General features: G+C 40.9%; 1 protein-coding gene across 5 annotated transcripts in view; it reads right to left on the bottom strand.

The window, feature by feature from the left end:
* CDH7 (cadherin 7) overlaps positions 1–20,998 on the bottom strand; it is a 119,505-nt gene that overhangs the window by 28,720 nt on the left and 69,787 nt on the right. For all 5 annotated transcript variants that reach the window (XM_016156429.2, XM_016156462.2, XM_016156445.2 and 2 more), the window contains one exon: positions 12,603–12,856. In XM_016156429.2, coding sequence (XP_016011915.2) covers positions 12,603–12,856 — 254 coding nt within the window. The remainder of the gene's footprint in view (positions 1–12,602; positions 12,857–20,998) is intronic.

Here is a 20,998-nt window from a genome sequence, read left to right as displayed (position 1 = left end):
ACTATCCGAACATTAGTGAAACACCACTGCTATACTTGTATTCTTACTACATGTAATTACGTATTCTATAAAGAAATTCACTTTCCCCTCTTAAATGACTATGTTAGGTTTCCACGCATAGTCTTTCTATTTGGGTGAAATAATAGCTCTCATTAAAAAAAAAAAGTTAAACAAAAGAGCAAACAGATAAACAGATACACACTAAATTTAGGTTAAGCAAATATTTTAAGTTTACGTAGTCGTTCTCAACTATTAAATAGATTCGTCTGCTCTGTTGTATGACAAAATGCAAGAAATATGAAAACAAAAGGAGGCATCTGAAAACATTAGAAAATAAACCATATTATTGTTTAACAAATACTGTTTTTGTGCAGTAATATGTTTTGGTGCTGAGAATATGAGGACTTTTTTTATGGCTTCTATATTCTCGATGAGATAAAATATAAGGTTATCAGCTGAGAGAGCAGAGTGAAGGCATTTTGAAGAGGAGAAACAAAATTTTTTTTTTGAATGGACATACATGCCCACACACAGGAAAGTATAATGGAAGAGCTGAGAATTGTGGATCGCCCCTCTGAGGTTTGTGATCATTAGTTTAACGAAAAACCAGTCGTCCTGTTCGTCTGCCTTGCTTCACTCTTGTCTGTGTGTTTGAAGGTGCACAAAAGGCAGAGGGTTGGATTTAACCAGTGTGGACAATGAAGAGAGAGGGCTTGGGAGGATAGGGGCATATGTGCAGGAGAGAGAAGGATGGAGGCCCCTGCTCTACCAGAGGAAATAAAAGGCGGATGCTGAGAAGATGCCAGTAGCATCAATGGGTTGTAGGTCTTGATCACGATGCAGAATTGCTCGAGTGGGAGGTGGTGGGAACAGATTATGATACTAGAAGAAGCTTTTCAGCAGTAGCGTATGTATGAGAGCTGACAAGCCCAGGGCGTGCTCATGAGAACCCAGGACTGAACTAGGGCAGAAGAACAGATCACTGGATTCGAGAAGCCAACGAAAGTTGAGACCAACGAGTCTGATGGGTCGTGGGTGTAGTGGCATCAGTTATCATGCCAAGAATAATGGTGGGAAGGAACAAAATGGCCTGAGTACTGAAACCCTCAATGAATGGCGTGCTCGCTGCATGCTTGGTGGTTGACAGCAACACGGACGATTTTGAGTAATGTCTGATGGTGTATTCTACAGAGCAGTTAAGAGTTCTGAGGGAGAAAGAAAAGCAGATAGTCCGGAAGTGGTGATGGCGATACCACACATACTCACTGTCCTCTGTAAGAGCTGTGCCCCATGGGACACGGGAGGCGAAACAAGTCCCAGCTGAGATGCCTCGTACGCTCTCCTTCCCATCCTTTTGCTATAGCTAAGTGTCTACGCAAATCAAAATCGAACCGGTCCACGGAGGCTGCCCACCTCACCTGATCTCACCTTCTCAAGAATGCTTTTCCTTGGAGTTAGAGGGTGTTCCTTAGACAGCTTTATTAGAACCAAAGACTACTTTAAAAAACGAGTTTCCTCCATTTGTGTCAAGTTCATCGATGGCCTCCGCGTTGTCATGTTCATTGCTCACGTCTCTGTTCTTACTGTCTCGCCCAGATCCACAACTGACCACTTGCTCTTCTTCAAAACACAGTCTCCTTCTGCCTTTACGAACCACATCTTCCCTGCTTTTTTCCTGCCTCACTATCTGCTTGTTTTCACTCACCTTGGCTAGTCGAACCTCCTCTTTGTGGTCTCTAACCACCTGCCCTCCCCAAACCTCTCTCTCCCGTGGATCCTCCTCTTTACAGAAACATGTTTCCTTGATAATCTCTGCAGTTCCATCCCTTAAATACCTTCTACATTTTTGATTGCTCCCAGATTTATATAAAATCTCCTTGGCCCACTATGTACATACTGGGTCACCTACTTAACATCACCACGTGGCTATAAAACATGAACTAAAATGTCCAAACCGAAGTTATAATTCCTACAGTCACCCAAACCACCTCCCCCTCCCACCTTTCCCATCCAAGTAAATGACACCACCAGTCCCTTGATTGCTCAAAATAAAAATCTAGAATTTGTCCTTGATTTGATTTTTTCTTACATCTGCATATAATTTCTCGACAACTGCTCTCAATACTATTAGTCTTAAGTTGCCACCACTTTAGCTTAGTTTTGCATTATTTTACCCTTTATAAACATATTTCCATTCTTACTATGTGCAATCCACTTTCCACATGACAGCCTTAAAAACAAGAGATGGTTTTATTTAATGTTACAAATAGACTTTAAGTTTCAATTAGATAGAAAGGCCTCATTTCTTTTCTCTGAAATGCTCCATGAGTCAAACCATTATATGGCAATATTTCATATGTTAACATAATGTATATGTAACTTTATATATGTTTGTGTATATATGTGTGCATTTACGTGTATGTGTATATATTACACACATACATATATACACATATGCATGCAAGCAATATACATATATATAGAGAGACAGACATACACATTTTATCCAGTGGTGTTTGAATTGATATTTACATTTGACAAGAGGATTATAACATAATATCCATGATTCATGCATCAATTAGGTCAATACTAAAAGCCCAATTTTTTTTTCAAATCACGAGGATAATGTTTGCATATTTAGGAACAAAGAGACTTGTAGATTATAACAAAGCAAAAAGGCCTTGAACTTGATATATATCTAAGGTAGTTCATGTAATACCCCACAGAACTGAAGTCAGTGACTAAAACATCTGCCTCTATATCAATCATTTCAAAGTTTCCAGGTTTAAAATAAAGGACAGTAAACTTGAAAATTCATTTAAAAAATGTCTCCAACTTCTAGTCACCTCATAAAAAAATTTCTAATCCTTTAGAGATCCAGTTATCACCTAGACCTCAATATGTTCTGAAAAAGAATGGACCCCAAAGTTTCTATAGTATGGATATTAATCATTTCTAAATCATAAACCATGTAGCACCCACTTACGTGTTTAATAGCTACAATTATCACATAGGTCTCTCTAAATAGCACAGGTTCACATATATATATTTGGTAACTTGTGAATTATTCTGACATTCTTACTTCATGTCTCCCTGTCACTATTCATGCAATCAGCGATCTTCTTGAGTACCTGCAGGTGACATTCTATTTCAGGAAATATAGTATATAAAAAGTATTTTTAAAATATCAACCTGTAATAAATATTTGGGATGAAAACAACACATTGCTGTCCCAGAGTCTGATGAGGGAAGTCTGGATCTATGTGGGGAGAGAAGGAGAGAATGAGACAGTGGCTTGAGAGGAGAGTGAAGGCCCCAGCAAGAACAAGAGGCAATGAACATACTGGCCAGGATAGTTGTGGCTATTTCTTAATCACAAGGACTTAGAATCGCCCAGTATTAAAGAGGTTCCCTATTTTCAACCAGCCCCTCTGGACATGCAAAAGATAGGTGTTAGCTAACATATAAGGTTAACTGAGAAAAACAACCCAAGAGAAGTAAAATGTGGGCACGTTTTTTCTAGTGAGAGGGGCAAAATCTCTCTGGATTAGAATCTAGGAAGGAGGACCGAATGAACCAAAAGAAAAGAGGAGCCTGGAGGAGCACTGTCTCTGCAGGTCTCTCAGCATCCACTGGCTCAGGGACCAGAAACGCAGCGCCCAGCGCCCGAGTCAATTAGAGGCTGAACGGGAAGGAAAGGGTTGGTGTTTCTCTCATCAAGAACCAGAGTTATCATCAATGTACCTTCTGATGCAGTGAGAGGTGTGTGGACTCACAATGATCCCTCTAGTTTCTGAGAATTACAGCCTAAAACACTTGGCCTCTTTCACAGTATGTAGGAGTGACCAATTAGATCACTTGCATACGTTTGCAGCAACAGCAATTAAAGCTTTGCCCTATCTGTTTATTATGCAGACAGCTGGAAACCTCCACATCCAGGCTCCATCCTTTCCCTGAGATTTTGTACATTACTCCGGACAGCTGCAAGATCTTTGACTAAAGCTCAAATATCTAAAAGCAGATTCATCAACTTTTCCCCAAAACGATCCCTCCTTCCAAACTTCATTTTCAGAATGTATCGAGTATTTAAAACACAGTGAAATTTTCTTCCTAATCCTCAAACGATGTAAGGTCATGTATGACAGACTTCTCTCTGCTTGCCTACTATTCATTTGCCCTTAATTCCTACTAATAGAATCTTGCTTTTGTTAAAGGCAGCCATGTATCTGGCTGAAAAACTATATTTGCTATTCTCCCTTGTAGACGTAGTGTTCTTTTATCTAAGCTTTAGCCAATGAAATACAAAAGAAAGTTGTTGGTTTGAGCATCACTGGAAGCCTCCTTAAAGGACAGGAGAGAGCTGCTAATTCAGCTGGCATTTGAGTTTTACTCCTTCTTCCCTATCTCACCTGGGACGTAAACACAGAGGGAACGTATCCGAAAGCCATCTGGTAAATATGAAGTGATGAGTGCTTGGTGTAAGAAGCCAAGGCCCTTGATGACATTACACTGCCAAATTGTCAGTCCTTGAGTGCATAGCTCCAGACTTCTCATTAGTGAGTCATTAGTGTTAAGCTTTGTTGCTACCAGCCACGCGCAATTTCTAACTAAGGCGGGCAAGCACTCTTACCACCAAGTTTGGTACGGGACTCCAAAGTCTCACAGTTGGTTGTGGATGGAGCCCAGATTCAGAACTACGCCTGTCTGAGCCATCCTTGCCATATGTGTGACATCAGCCATAAACGAGATTTCCTGCCACCTACAGCCCTGTCGTCCAGCTTCTTCCTGTTATTCGCCCCACTGCTCTCCTGGCTAAAACCCTAGGCTATCAAACTGACATGTAATCCGAGTAATAAGACCATCCTGCTAGGGACCTCCGTCCCTGTGCCTTTCCTCCTGTCAGCACTCCTTTCCGACTGTTTCAGTCCTATGGTTCCTTGGGGACGATCCCCTAGCATTAAAGCAGCAAGTCTCCCCACTTAGGTCAGAAGTCATGCCTCGTTTTGCACTCATGGCCCCTCCTCCAACTCATCCCCCATTTCTGATGCCCTTGGAGTCCTCACACCTGAGACTTCAACGCTACCCTGGAGGACTGCATTCCAGTCTAAAATCAAAGACCCTCAGGCCACAGGGTTTGGAGTTCTGCAGTGGAGATGAACAAATGGTGCAGAGTGTGGCTGATTAATTCATGACGAAAACAAAAGCTCAAGGGAAATGGTCCTCCCAGACATCATTTTGAGGAAAATGGATAATGGTTTTAGGAAGAAAGTCCAAGAATAATATAAGAAGGCAGAAAAATTCCATCAGAAAAGCTAATGCCTTTTAATTTTTGTCGACCTAGTACCCCTCATTTTTCAGAGATTTCTTTACCATTAATCCACACCTCCTCTCAAAATATCCAGTTTCTGTTAAATCGCACCAGTAATAATTTTGGAAGATGCCATCAAAAATAATGTAGTATGAATAATGAACAAGAGGCCAGAAGATGAGAAGTCAAGAGACTCTGGGGTATTAAGTGCCAGGCTTGACATGCTTTTCTGTAGGAACTACCAGTTACTACTCTCTCGGCTCAAATTTATTAATCAGGTGTAGGCCATGCTACCCTAAACAAGCCCAATCCTGTCTGATCTCAGAAGCTAAGCAGGGTCAGGCCTGGTCAGTACCTGGATGGGAGACCACCTAGGAAGACCAGGTGCTATAGGCATGAAAAACAAAACAATAAGAGATTGTGAGTGGACAAGGTCCTTGAGATCTGTGAGGTCAGCCAAGGGCTACCTTGCCTAAAAAAAAAAAAATTGTGAATCAGTAAAGTGAGGCAGTTGAAATAGACATCTCTAAAATTTTCTTAAGTGTCTAACGTTAGCAATTGTCCTACATTATCTCAGGTACACATTGCATATTTTTGTACCTATAACATCAGGATCAAACCAAAAATTAGAGCACTTAGTATAGGAAAATCGAGATGTACTTAAAGCACATTGGCAAGGAAAAAAAGATAGAACAATTCTTAGTCAAAGCAAAATATCTAATGTTTAGTTCATTAAGCACTTCAGTTTTAAAAATACAACATATAAGTGTAATTCAAAGTTGGCCCTTCTGGGTTTGTATAAAAAATGCAGGCTGTCGCTAAAATTCAACGCTTGAGGTACTAAACAGTAGGAAGACACACATTTAGATCTCCCTGTTCCTTAGATCTTGCAACTTTCTTTTAATTATTTTATTCATTTTTTTCAAACTAAAATAAACCAAGAACAACGTATGAATCATGCCTTTTCAAGAAAGCCTGCAGTATGTACGATCTGTGGACTTCGCGGGCCACATGCGATATACAGCCATGACCCAGACACTGGGAATTAAGGGACAGAACTGTGGCCAGGACCTGCCGCCTACCTACTCTATTAACTTGGCCTTTCCATTCACCAACTGCAGGCTTCTGTTTCCTTGTCTGCAAAATGAGAACGTTTGACCAGACGATTTCTCACTACCAGACCAAACGCTGGATTATGTTATAAGCTTTGGTATAAGACTCTATCTATAGGTAGATAACGCAGGGTTGGGACCACATCGTACACGTCTGTGTGGCCTCGGTGTTCTGTGCATCTGTTATAAAACGAATTTCCTGGTAAACGCCTATTATTTTCATTGCTACTGTTAGATGACTATGGCAAGCAATCAAAATGCTCTAACCACCCAGCTATCGACGTGCACATCAAGGGTCTCAAAGAGAATGTCCCGGTGAGTGGGTGGGACTAACGCCACGCATCACTGGTACCCCACGAGTGACAAAAGGTAACAGAATAAGCAAACACGGATAAATTGGAACGACAGGAACTGCCGACTCATTTGAGTTGAAACCTTAATCTCTAAAGCAATCTGTGCATCGTGCCTGTGCATGTGTTACTGTGTGTGTTTGCTACAAACGAGTGCACAGATTTTGACACAGACCTCGCTAAAATCCTGGAGCCCCATTCTCTAACTGTGTGACGGAGGGTGTGTTTATTTATAACCAGGGAATGATAACCCTGCCTGATCGGACTTTAATGAGAAATAAATTACTTCAGAGTCAGTACTTAGTGAGGTCCCTGTCGGTGTTCTCATTCCCTTCTTCTGACCATGGCAACTCGATTTCCCTTTGGGGATTTCAGTCTTCCCAGGTTCATGCAACCTTGATGGCGCTCAAAACCAAGATGCTCGGAAGTCCTGGGTGAGAGATGGACACGTGCCCTGAGACACGCCAAGAGTCTTCCCAGAAATGTGAACCTTCACCAGGGGCCACGAGAAAATGCGGAGGTTGGTGCTGGTCCAGCCCTCCGCCTGCCGCATCCTGCTGGGGATGTCGGCTCATCCTCACCCCTCACATTTATGACAAACCTCACTCCTCTCTCCTTTGAAGACTGGCTATTCAACGTCTCCTTTAATTGTGAGTTATCTCCAATTATTTCAATAAAGTTCTCCCCCCCTTTTTTTTTTTCAGTTACCTTTGGCCAATTTCTGTTGATTGCAATTAAAGAATGCTTAGAGTAGAGTTCAAGACAAACATCTAATTTCAACTTTATGTATAGTTCCCAAAGATTCACACTAAAAAGGTTATGGATTTTATATTCTTCTATTAATTAAACTTTTCAATTAGCATGTTACATGTGGAAAATACTGCAAGGGACAAATCAAGAGAAATGTAATCTTTAAAGACGTTTATCTGGAGTCTTCCTAAAAACTGACTCAGAAGGTCTTTGCTCTGAGCACAGTTCTAATTCCATGGCAATATAGCAGAAGATGGAAAATGCTTCACATAAATTAGGAATCTCTTACTTAATCAGTTTTGAAAACTATCTCTGGATAGTAAGTACACTAATCTAACAAAAACGCATTTTTCATTTTTACGATACCTGAACATATGCTGATTTCTCCATTTTTAATGATAGTCCTATTAAATTGAGCAGCATTTTGAGCTACGTTACAGCTCATTTTTTCTCATAGAATTGATTTATACTACCTTAAAATGAACCACTACTTTTCTGTATGTTACTGGCCCACTTTCTTAGAATAATAAGATACTCACAAATAATTTAGACCAAAATAATATATACAAACATATGCATGCATACAAGCGACTTAAAACACGCACGCTGAATTATTCAAACACCCCCAAATGTGTTCATACTAGTCACACGACATAATGTAACATCCGGTACTATTCTGTCACCTTTTACCTGAGAATGTACAATACCAGCAATCCCAAGGGAGCCAGAAAAATATTATCCCGGGGTCCTTGAGTATAAATATCATTCTGTATTTAAACTGTTAGAAATGCTAAAAAAGATCCTCGCTAATTTTTATTCACATCCCCCGCCCCGCCCCCTGCACATCTGATCTTATTCATAATCAAATTAGGCTGAAATTCCTTGGCTCCTTTCGGCAGAGGGTCTTCGGGCTTACGGTACCGCCCACAGAAATAAATTTGCTGATTTCCTAATACAGCGCAAGACTCTGTGGATATAACTAAATAAAACACAGACAGACTTTGCATGACATTGTCGTGGCTGGTCCAGATCCTGCCATCCCCTCACACTCTGCCTTTGCTTTCATGCTTCAAATGAAGTCTCACATCCCGTGAACTCAGAGTGCTGAGTCTCCATCTCACAGGTTGCCATGTCACAACTTCTGACGCTTTTCTCCCTCGTACTGTTTAACTTTGACGGGATCTTGTTTTTCAACCAGATTGTAAGTTCCTTGAGGTCAGAAGAAATGTTTTATTCATCTTTGTTTCACCGTCAGTGTCTTGCCCAGTGACAGGCACAAAGCAGGTTCTCGGTACATGGATGCTGATTCATTTGATCAGTCTACCAATTCTGACACGAGGAAAAAAAACAGTCCCCTAGCTCGAGGCTGCTCTCACAGTTTTACCATCTTATTGATGAGAAACACAGAAGTGAAGTTTCTCCCGTTCAGAGCGCAATCTGTCCTTGCAAGTTCAACAGCTAACGCCTGATATTTGGTATCCAGGGCCAACGTTTTCATAAAATGGTCAGTAACCAGTACATAAAATAAAAATAAAGAAGACAAAGAAGCTGGCCATGGATTATCCACTTTGACTTTCACGAAAGTTGCTTACGTTGTTTCTGGCTAAGTAACTAACCCCAGGCATCACAGAATCACCACCTCTGGCTTCAAGTTTCCCCATGATAAAAAGGGGCGACGGAGCCCACGACAAGGCAGGTGAGGTAGGACGAGGACGCGGCGCGCCGCGGTGGCGTTCTGTCTCGGCCAGTCGCTGGCCTGTGTGGCCGTTTCATCTCTCCTCCTATTGCTACTTTACCTCTAAACAGCCCGAAGGCTGCACGGGGCTGTCAATGCCCCGTTCCTTTTTTAAGACAGGGGCTGATGCACAGAGAAGAGTGATGCGTAGCTTTTGACTGATGCCAAAGGGAGGCAAACATCAAATGCCGGGCAAGGCAGGGATCGTGCGCGAAAACGACCTCGATTTTACTTTGCTGGAAGCGAGTCAATGTCTGTCTTTCTAGAATTCTAATCTCTTGCTCCATCTATCAGTAAATGTTCCAAACACAAATGACATACGCTAGATTTCAGTATTATGCTACAAAGAATGTTAATGAACTTAAACACTAAATTATCCAACTTCCCATACTGTTTTCCCATTCAAATCCTAACAGCCTAATTTTAAACCATTACATGGAAACCAATACTACTTTTCTGTTCCTCTAAGAACTATACTATTTCTAAAGGTATAGACACACAAAGCTTACAATTTTAAGACTCTTCTGGCTCCATCTCGACCTGAAGAACACTTTTCCTAGGACCTCAGAAGACTGTACCATCTACCCATGCACTGGTGTTTGTTAAAGGAAAGCTGATATTTTGATTACAAATACTTGCATGCCCAACGCAAATTCATGCTTGTGTCCATTAAAGAATCTCGCAATTTTTTCTACATATTGGAACAAATGTGAATACAAAGCAATCTTCAATGTAGATTACCAATATAGGTACTTGTAAATATGATGTGGAATGCTGCTACTTCCTAATACTGAAGTCATGACTCGGTGTTGAAAAGCATCGGTCACTTTCCTTTTCTTATTTAATCCTCAGAAAATCTGGGATAAAGCAGGGAGAGGGGCGGTTTTTCATTTTTACTGGGACATATAAAAAATTAGCAAGCTGAGTGACATTCCCCAGGTCACTTGGCGAACAGCAGTGCTGGAAAGAGACCCAGTCCTGTCGAGAATGCAGAGGTGGACTCATCTACTCGCCCGACCACAAAATGAGGACACTGGCTTAAAAAATGTCACGAATGAGTAGGAAAGGAGAAATATGTCAGAGAGAAATCCAGAAAAATATAAGCTGTGAATGACTTTGCTGACCTTAAAAAGAAAATCGTATGAGGGAAAAAAATGTTTCAAGACTACAAGAATTAAATGTAAGTCAAGAAATTTTACAAAAGCAAAAAACATATTCACGTGAAATAACATTTTAGTCCACTCTGAACAAAGTCTTGTCTCTCTCAATTGAGATTTAGAGATTAGAGGATGACACAAGATAATAAAGTACTAACCTGAAATGTTAAGTTGTCACCTTCGTTAGTGTTAAGATAATGAAAACAGGTGGGAAGATGGCGCCCGCCAGCGCCGCTTACATTTGCGAAGGCCGCAGAGGGCTTTACCTCTAACTCCAGCGGAGCCCCCCTTTGCCCTCTCCCTCTGAGCTTCAGAGAGCGGGGCCAGAGCTCACCTCATCTCCAACTCAAGTCACTTCGCACCTGAGCCTATTCTTCCTTCTTCTTCCCCAAACTATTATATAATACTGCATTTACTGTCAAATAAAATATTTTTAAAAGTGAACTAAAAGCCTTTAACAGAATGATAGATGAAGAAATGGGTAAAGGAAAAATAAGATACAAGGTAAAAATATCATTGCAACAAATCAAAATTAACTTAAATCCTCTTATACATTTAAGTCCTGAATTATGATATGTATTAGTGCATCTCTTTCCTTTTCCATACCCCCGACTTCGTGAAAGCATTCTCTCTTTCTCTCTATTAATTAAATAAAATGATTTAAGTAAACGTCAAACTATCCCGGGCAGTTGGCCTGTGCCTACAACTGGGCTGTGGTTGGCTGATTGTGAGGGAAGGAGACTTAAGTGCGTCATGAAGAGACCACAGTGCTATAACGAAACCCAGATTCGAGTGCGCAAGTCGAGACAACTTGGGGGATGGAGCTGAGCTCAGCCCAGGGAGCTGTTCTGACAATGAAGTCTGGGCTATTACAGGGAGGAAGGGAGGCTTATTCTATCCGGTATGTTTATGACTCGCACATTCTAGTGCACAAGAGAATGTGTTCTTAGAAATGGTTTGCGATCACTGCACTTAAAGTAGAGCCATCTATGTAGCCTGAATTTCTTATAGAGAGAAACGATGACTATGACTTCAGTTTTGAAATAACAATTATTGTATGCCCATTCTTTACTAGGCTCTAATATAATTGTCAGCTAAAGGAGGAGGAAAGAAGAGCATTAATTCTGTCTATCCATCTAGCTAGCTATCAGCATATAATTTTAGGGAGCTATAATTATGAGCTTTTCTTAATTAAAAATCATTGTCTAAATTATATTTTCATGGAACTTTATAGTCAATGTCCAGACTTATTTAAGAAGTCACCTCAAAAGCACTTAGAATTGCTAAGTCTTGCTTAAACCTAAAAGCCTGTGATTAGCTTACTGAACACATCTGAACATTCATCGATTTTTGTACTTCACAGACTTTGTAACAGAAATCCAGACTGTCATGCTGAAGTCTCACTTATCAACCCAAATTACACCATGTATTACAGAGCTTCAAGTATATTCTATGTATAATATTCACTTAAAAAGGCATAATTTATCATATGCACACAAACGCATGCATACACAAAAACATACATGTCGACTTCAAATTATAAATTATAGGTAAAAGTATAAACCAGAATTTTGTGATATTATGAAATGCTTCAGGACTAAATTCTGTCAGCCCTGGAGATTAGCTGATTGTAGCAATGTGCCTAGTCTCGGTACAGGACTTATGAAAGAACATTTTAAAATAGCCCTTACACACAGATAAAGCATTATTGTATTTTAATAAGTGAAAATAATAAACCAGATAAACATGTACTATCCAAATAGACTATAGTGAAACAAATGCTTTGTCTAAAAATGAATGCCTGATTTCTGCTACTTATGAATCAGCTTTCTGATGGATGCGCATGTCCTATAACTAGGACAGGCATTGTTTCATCCGTGAACACAGTTTGCTTTGCAAGAGCTCAGGATAACTAGCTGAATAGGGACATCAGCTACGTCTTACGGATAATAACGGATGGCTCGAAACCCTGCTGCACGGTAATAGCCTTGGAGAATCAGGTGACACATTTTGAATTAGTACAACGTGGAGTTGTGCCGATGCTGTTTCACTTCTGCTATGGCTCCATAATACAAATGCAAAATGGGTTTGTATCTGCTGTGTACCAAAAGCACATCACGCAGAGAACATGATCTGGGCATAAAGCGCATAGTTGGAGAATTGTGCACACAGAGAGGAAGGAGCTGTTACCTCACAGGGCTGTTGGAGGAGTCTGGGTCGTGAGCTGCTACAGTGCCGATGATATTCCCGACTTGGGTAGCTTCTGACACCTCCATGGGGTACAGGGGTGAGGAAAACACAGGGGGCTCGTCCACGTCTTCCACGATGATCTTCACAGTCGTGGTGTCGCTGAATGGCCCCAAGCTTAGAAAACGAGGGTCAGCGTCTTTGTTCGCAGCTTCTATCCGCAGTGTATAACTTGTTTTGGCTTCAAAGTCCAGGTCCTGCAAGAAAGTTATTAGGAAAATTAAATTACCAATTAAGGAATCAATAAAGCCTTTTCGTTTATGGATGTCAATAAGCATGGAAAGGACTTCAACCACAAAAAAAAAAATGCACCATCAGCATTCAAAAGTAATAAACAATCGTGCCAATCAGAATCCTGTTTTGTTGGCTCATAGACAATGCTAAGTGCTTTTGAGCTAACTTAATCCTCTCTGCCACCGTACATGGCATGGCAAATACAGGTCTTTAGGACATTATCTCAAAGATGAGAGATAAGACTTGAAAACTTTTTTCCTATAGGGACATCAATGTAATATTCTTCAACCATGAAATTTAACCACACTCTCCATGGGGGCACATTAAAAAGGAAGAGAGAGATAACTTGCCACTGAATTTCTCATTTCAAAGGTCACTTTCATTGATTTTGTGGACTCTGTGACACTTTAGAGGGTTCAGGTTCTCCCAGTGCGGCCACAGCGGCAGAGGGGGCGTGGTGAGGCTGGGCGCTCTGAGGACAGATTCTTCTCGAAGAAGCCCCCATAGTTTCTCCCTTCGCCATTCCACCATCCGGATACACTACACCTCTGTTTATATCAGATGACTGTCAGTTATATTCTAGAATCTCTGTTCTGTAACTTTTCATGGGGATCAACACGCTAAAACTATCCTCAAAAACAGTGACCAGAGTCGAACCATGTGGTAGCTTAAAAAATTGTAAGAGGACTTAGTGAAGTACCATCTGTGGGAAAAAAGAATCACGCGCACAACATGGAAAGCTTTCGTGAGAGCAGCATGCTTCTCTTTCCTCTTTCTTCAAGGGATAAAGAGAGCCACAATTTTTTTTGTGATGTTCAGTCTCTATCTCAGCACTGAAAAGTGCCCCAAATCGTTACATTTAATGACATAAAACAAAGACATTAAAATGTAAAGAAACTGACAGAAATACTATGAAATATAAAGCATAAGTTACTTGTTAATGTTTAAATTTAAAAAGCACTAATAAAAATGGGCTAAAATGTAAAGTTGAGAATTGTAACCCAAATCCACCCATGTCTCTGAGCATATGTGTGTACACACATACAGGTGTGACTATATTTCACCTTATCCCACAAAAGATGTGATGCTGATTAAAAATTTATGTGCAAACAGAATGTGCAAAATAATCAGAATGAGTTTATAATATCAGCACTCTAAATAACAACTTATTAACAAATTCAATGATATTTTTATATGGCTACTTTTTCACTTGTCTATCATCTAAAATCATATTTAGCCCAACGATTCTCAAGCAAAGGTGAGCAGGAGAACCGCCTGGGCTGTGTTCTAACACACGACTGGCCCCTTCCACGACTCCGAGTCAGCAGACCCGGAATGAGGCATGAGCAAACGGATTTTTAAAGGACTCGTCAGTTCACCTGATGTAAATCCTCTTGTAAGAAAACCTGACCCCGTCATTAAAATTTTCTTGGGCCTTTACATATAAATCTGATATTTAATTTGGGTCCTGTTAAGAATAAAACAAAGCATTTTTATTCACCTAAAGACATTTACTTAGAAACTCTAACCACACAAATAGTGTGGGTATTCGCCTATGCAGGTTGTTCTCATTATTACTTATGACAGAAATTTTATTTTCACACGTTATGTGTGTGATGAAATGTGTTTTTAGAAAATCCTCTTTACCATCTCCTTTCAAAACAGTTAAAAACCAACTCAGCCTTGGAGATGTCATCCAGGGTCACCATAAAGGGATACCAAGTGTTTCCATATTCAAGTAAAAGTGTGACTGACTGACTTCTAACAGAATAATTTAAGGTTTACTGAACAAATACATGCAATTATTTTATAGCAACTTTTTTTTTTTAATGTGTAAAAGGCAACAACATGAGGTACAGACATCTGGATGCCACCAAGTCATAAACAGAGTATCATACGTTATGATTGGCTGCTGAAAAGCTATTATGAAAATCGAGCGATAAAAGAATTCATATGAAAGGCTATGAATCAAAACTGCAGACAAGAGGAATTGCGGCGCGAAATGATTTTCAGAGCAAATCAGAGTCAGCCAGACATCTAGTTTTCAAAGAGGGGTGTGGCGTGATAAATACGACTGTTAAACTCATTGAAGAAAAAGCTTTTGCAATAAAATTTTAATTCCTCTTTCTCTTTCCTATTGATTTTTTTACATAAGCAATATGTTTCATAACTATTAGTTTTAATGAGAGTTTCTCCTTGGGGGAAGAAAGTGAAAATGACAATGGAGGAAAGACAAAAAAGGACAGGGAAGGAGATACAGGTAATGTTAAACAGCTCGTCCTCAATATTTGAAACATCATATCATCAGAGACGAGTTATAATTGGAAATTTAACCAAAACACTGCCCACACGGTCACCCACGACAGCAAGCAATACGTAAAGATTCACAAGAACGTGGAATCAAATACAAGTCACGCAGACTCAGAGTGGTGATTCCACAGAGCCACTCTGAGGTCCCTAGAGGCTCTTCTTTCATGTCAAGTGACGTCTATGTCGGAGACACAAAAAGAGAAAGCAGCCTGTTTGGTACGGCCTTTCCCAGACTATAACATAGGGTCGTTTACATTTATTGCCATCCAAGGATGATGAACTTTAGGATTAAAAATTATAATAAAGTAAACATTGTAACCAAGGCAGGGGCTGGCAACTTTTCCTGGAAGGACCAGAGAGTAGATCATTAGGCTCTGCAGGCCACACGTTCTCTGCCACGTGTAAACGAACCTGTGTGGCCCTGTGCCAATCGCGCTTCATTTACAGGCAGTGAAATCTGAATCCACATATCACACCACATTCTTCTCAAGATTTTTTTTTCAATCGCTTAAAAAACGTAAAACCATCCATAGCTCTTCAGCTGTACAAAAACAGGCAGGCAGATGTTTGTCAACCTGTGATCTAAGGAACCCAAACTAATCGGCTTGTTTGTTCGGGGTGGAGGCTCACCCCTCTTCCTCCCACCCCTTTGGCTACAATTAAAATGAACTATTCACTGCCATACACAGCACACTCGGTATCTTCCGGTTCGTATCACCTGCTGCTCATGTAACTTTTGCTGCCATGTCTCACCGGGATCTTTCGAGACCAACCATCGCCTTTAGGAGTGTTCTCATAGTCCACTTTCCTTTCTACTGAGAGCTAACTACCGACGAGAAGTTTCACACACATCTTTAATGTGCCTTTAAAAAAAGTGCACGGTTGGTATTATTAATTAATAAAAAGAACTAAATAGCAAAGAATGAAAGTGCAAAATCATGTGTGTGCTTGGGGGCAGACGGACACACCGTGTGAACTCAAGGCCACGTCCACCCGCCAGGCACTCCCTTTCCACTGTAATTGGCAGGCGTTCTCGAGGCTCTAAGAGCATTTAGGGCTTCACATTCTGTGACGTTATCATACTTAGGTACCTGCCTACCTCACCAACCTTATAGGGGTTCTGTAAATTATTTATAAATCTAAAGCACCCTAGAACAGCGACTGACAGAGTAATCACTGCATAAAGAGTTGCTGTGTTACTATTACACTGTTAATGCCATTATTTCCTGCCAGATTATGAACCAATAAAAGGAAAGACTAATGTCCTTTTTCTTCTGTGTCCCCCAGGACACCCGGGCCTATGTCACTGGCAAAGTCAGTTTATAATATTTGTCTCTTGAATTTGAAAACAAAACTGTCACAAATAGTGGGGTCTCAACAGTTTCCCCTGCCATTTTTTTTTAAAAGGGTTTTCAAGGTAAAATAGGATCTTGAATTCATTCAGATACATCATCGTGCTGCGTGTTTTGTTTTCTTCATTCAGTGTGGCTTCTGGTCCACAGCCAAGTGCACTGTCATTAAGCCCAACGACTGCCGCTCAGATCTCGCACCTTCAGCTAATGGGACTTTTGCTTTGACAGTTGTAAGTGAATTTGGCAGCTATTCGAAGCTTTTATTTGCCTTGAATTTTCTGTGAATCGCAAAGCCCAAATCCAGATTTGGGCAGTAAGTTATTATTTATAGACGAGAAGGGAAAGATACCTTCCAAATTGTTACATACACCAGTCTACATTGAGTTGCTCCATGGAGGTGTATGGGACATGGGTTAAAGGGGAAAACAGCTCTCAGGGTCCTGACAGCTTTGTGGGCGTCCTGGCAGGGGACTGACCCCTAAAAGTGTCTCACTGTGCTAGACTTCAAGATCTACAATAGGAACCAAAACGTATTAATCTTACAAATCTCTATTAGTAGCAACTGTCTTGGATAGAACAGGGATTTGCTGAATGAAGAAAGAAAAAGAAAAGAGAAGAGAAGAGAAGAGAAGAGAAGAGAAGAGAAGAGAGAAGAGAAGAGAAGAGAAGAGAAGAGAAGAGAAGAGAAGAGAAGAGAAGAGAAGAGAAAAAAGAAAGGGAAAGGGAGGGGAGGGGAGGGGAGGAGAGGGGAAGGAAGGAAGGAAGGAGGGAAGGAAGGAAGGAAGGAAGGAAGGAAGGAAGGAAGGAAGGAAGGAAGGAAAGAAAGAAAGAAAGAATAATCTAAGGACAAAGAAATCATTTAGAAAATAGCAAAATAAGTGTAGACAAATTTAAATTAAACAACAAAAAGACATTACTGGGTGTCTCCACATACATTTTATATTTCTTTAGAGTCATTATTATTTTAGCTTTTGAAAAATCAAACTGTAACACAGGCGCTTATCAGGCACTTGATACGAATATTCACATGTTGCCACTGGACAGTTACTACAACACAGAAAATACCTGCCGCTTCGTAGGTAAACTGGGCCCTGACAAAGGTGTTATGAATCACGGTGGGAGTGTTTAAGCCTGACACATTAAACTATGCCAAGATGTTAGAAATAACATAAGGATATGAGTATCAGAGTTCCTTATCTAGCTACAGGTGTCCTCTGACTTCAGTGAGAACTTAATCTTTTAATCTAGATATAATGAGCCTGAACAGTAAAAAAAAGGCAATTCAAGTAGGTATATCTCCATTTTGTAATAATTAAAAAAAATTAAGACTACTGGCGAAATGCATATACATTTCGGATTATTCGTTGAACTTACTAGCACCATAAACTGCTAAAAGTATTTTAGCACAAACGGTACATATTTATACAGTCCTTACCACGTTTGCGTTGTTCTAAGAGTTTTATAACATAAGCTTATTAATTGCTCATGCTCACTGATTCTCAAATAACCTAAAAGATAATACTATAGCATAGCTTTTAACATATCTTTTTTGACGAATCTGGAAACTGACTCGAGGAGAGGTTGAGTCTCTTGCCACAATCACATAGGTAGTGTGACTCCAGAGTCTTTGTTCCCACAGACTAAGGAAAAAAAAAAAAAAATGAAAACAGAATGAACTGGATATATGAATCAGATCCTCTAAAACCAAAAAGACCAGTCATAGTTAATCCCAGGAAGCTGGCGAAGGAAGTGACGTAGAGGCCAAGCAGTCCATGTCACGCGGTGAGATCCCAGAGAGACACACTGCGGGCTGTTATCACCAGACACCTCGGCCATCATTCATTACTTGAGCCTGAGCATGGAAAGTCTGGATCGGCCAACCCGGATCCTTATCCACCTCACTGATGAACGTCGTGCTTTCTCCTTTAAGTTCTGGCGTCTGCATCGGCTTTTCCACTCACAGAAATGTTCCTCTTTGACTTCTGTATTAATTTTCTGCTGCTGTTGTCCACAAACTATCGTACATTTAGTGGCTTAAAAATCATCGGCGTGACTTACCGTCTTACCATTTTAGAGGTCAGAAGCCCAAATCTGCGTGTTGGCAGAGGCCTAGGGGGAGAACGGTCTCACGTGTGTCCTTGGCCCGCAGCCCGCTCTCCATCGGTGAGGCGCATCGCGTCCTCCTCTTCTCCTGCGGCTGCCACTCTCTTTCTCCGACTCTGAACCTTCCTGCAGCCCTCTTCATGAGGACCCAGGTGATTACACTGCGCCCAGTGACGTGGCCCAGGATAATCTTCCCATCGCAAGCACCTTTCTCTTAATCACATCTGCAGTTTCTTTCACCGTGGGAGGTAAAACATCACAGGTACCAGAGAGTAAAACATCCTTCTCTCTGGGGGCCCACCATTCTGTGTACCACACCTCCTACTGTTTTGCCTTTATGGGCAGAAAACAGAATGACTGAGAATGACGACATTCCTGCCCAGCGCCTAACACCTGCTTCACGTGATAACTATGATGGATTCTCTTACTGCAGTGAGGCCTGTATTTCCCAGCATGCCCTGCTGACCGTACCCTGTGACCCTCCCTGAAATGGCCTCATACATTTTCAAGGGAACTGAATCCCGATCGCGACCCAAAGACAGTTTAGTTTGTTTTCCTGGGCATCTTTATCAAACAGTGCCAAATATTACAATTACACTGTGAGTAATGCTGATGGCAGAGAGGAGACTAATACATGTCAGCTTACCTAAGATCCATCCGTCTTGTTTTGGCCATTTCGTCTAAGTGGAACCTGATTTTTTTCTTTTCTTTTTTTTCCTAGTTTCTCTGGAGCAGAGCTGGGACTGAAAATCCATTTTGTACGTTCCCAGTATCCACAATATTTTATGGCTCCTCTCCTTCCATATATTTCCCCCTCTCTCTCCTTGAATCCGAGCTGGCCTGTCTTGCTTTGATCAGTATAATGTGGTGACAGCGACGATGCACCAATTCTGGATGTTGGTTGCAAGAGACCATGCAGGTTCTGTTGCCGCCATTCTTGGAATAAACCCGGGTTACCTACCGGATGATGAGGGGACCATTTCCTGCCCCCGACCCTGACTCTGTTGACCAGCAGACAGCCACCTCCATGAAGGCGGGGCCGTCAGGCTGACCAGTAGCTGACTGTGACACATGTACAAGCTCACCTGAGACCAGCGGCAAATTCACCCTGCTGAGTCCTCACCAAATTGCTGACCCACAAATTCGTGACCTAAAGAAAAATCGTTGTTCACGAGGTTTTGGGGTGATCTGCTAAGTAGCAATAGAAAGCTGATACAACCAAGGAAAGGAAGAGAATTAAGAGTTGGTGACCAGCTTTTGATGTGTGATGGTGGCACATCCAGGAAAAATAAGCCAAAATGTACTAGAAATGACCAAATGGAATGGTGGGGGAGAGGTCGGATCTAGAAGTGGACGTTTTTCTCTGAACTCCAGGCCCTTGATTCTTCTAATCACGTCCGTATTGGCCACATCCTGTCTTTACGGTCCCGTCTTACGCAGTTTACAATCCATCAGTTCCTTCTTCTACTGAGCACATGTGCAATTCTTTTTAGCTCGATGTGAATTTTTCTTTGCTTTGTTGATCACTTATTTTTAAACTCTCTCAAAATACCTTAATCCTGGAGGAATAAAACAATTTGCCTCCTCTCGAATCTTCCTTTGTCCTAACTTAATTTTTTCACTTTCACACGTAATGTCTAAAGCACTCTTTCCCTCGCTTTATATCCATGTTTTATGGATGTGCTCAACTATCCCTTTACTTTTAATTGCTATATGTATGTTTATGACCCCCGACCTGAGTCTGTACTCTAGACCGCTCCCTCAAGCTACAAACTTTCACCAATGACCCCCTAGATTATACGTCATTAACCTAGATATCACAGGTACCTCGGATGTAACATATTCCAAACCGTATCGGTCATCTCACACCCCCATTCTGAAGCAACGACACAATTACTCAAGTTACTAGAAAAATCAGTCTTTAAATTCTCTCTCCAAATTTCCCTATACATTCACTAAATCCTCTCCTACCTACTTTTTAACATCTCTTTCTTGAAACATTGACCCATAACTAAGTTAGGAAACAACATACCATGGGAAAAGACAGGACTAAGCAAAATTTTACATTGTCTGTGCCTTGTACTAAACAAGAACATAAAATTCATGGTGGACTCATGTGAAAATGACATACACACGTATTCTGAGAACATTGCTCTCTGATAACTACTGAGATCAAAGAAGACAGAAAATATTCCTAAGCAAATGGGGTTGGTCTCTCATCTACTCTACTAGGTATTGACGTCTACGTTACTATCAATTTTCTTTGGTGTTGACTTCTTATTTTCTTTCTAAGACCCTAAATTCATCTCTAATTTTGACTATTCGAATGCAGGAAGATTT

The sequence above is a fragment of the Rousettus aegyptiacus genome, unplaced genomic scaffold (genome assembly GCF_014176215.1).
Source record: "Rousettus aegyptiacus isolate mRouAeg1 unplaced genomic scaffold, mRouAeg1.p scaffold_m13_p_12, whole genome shotgun sequence".
Classification (NCBI taxonomy): Eukaryota; Metazoa; Chordata; class Mammalia; order Chiroptera; family Pteropodidae; genus Rousettus; species Rousettus aegyptiacus.
The sequence above is the reverse complement of the archived record's forward strand: the minus strand, read 5'-3'. Positions and strand labels throughout refer to the sequence as shown.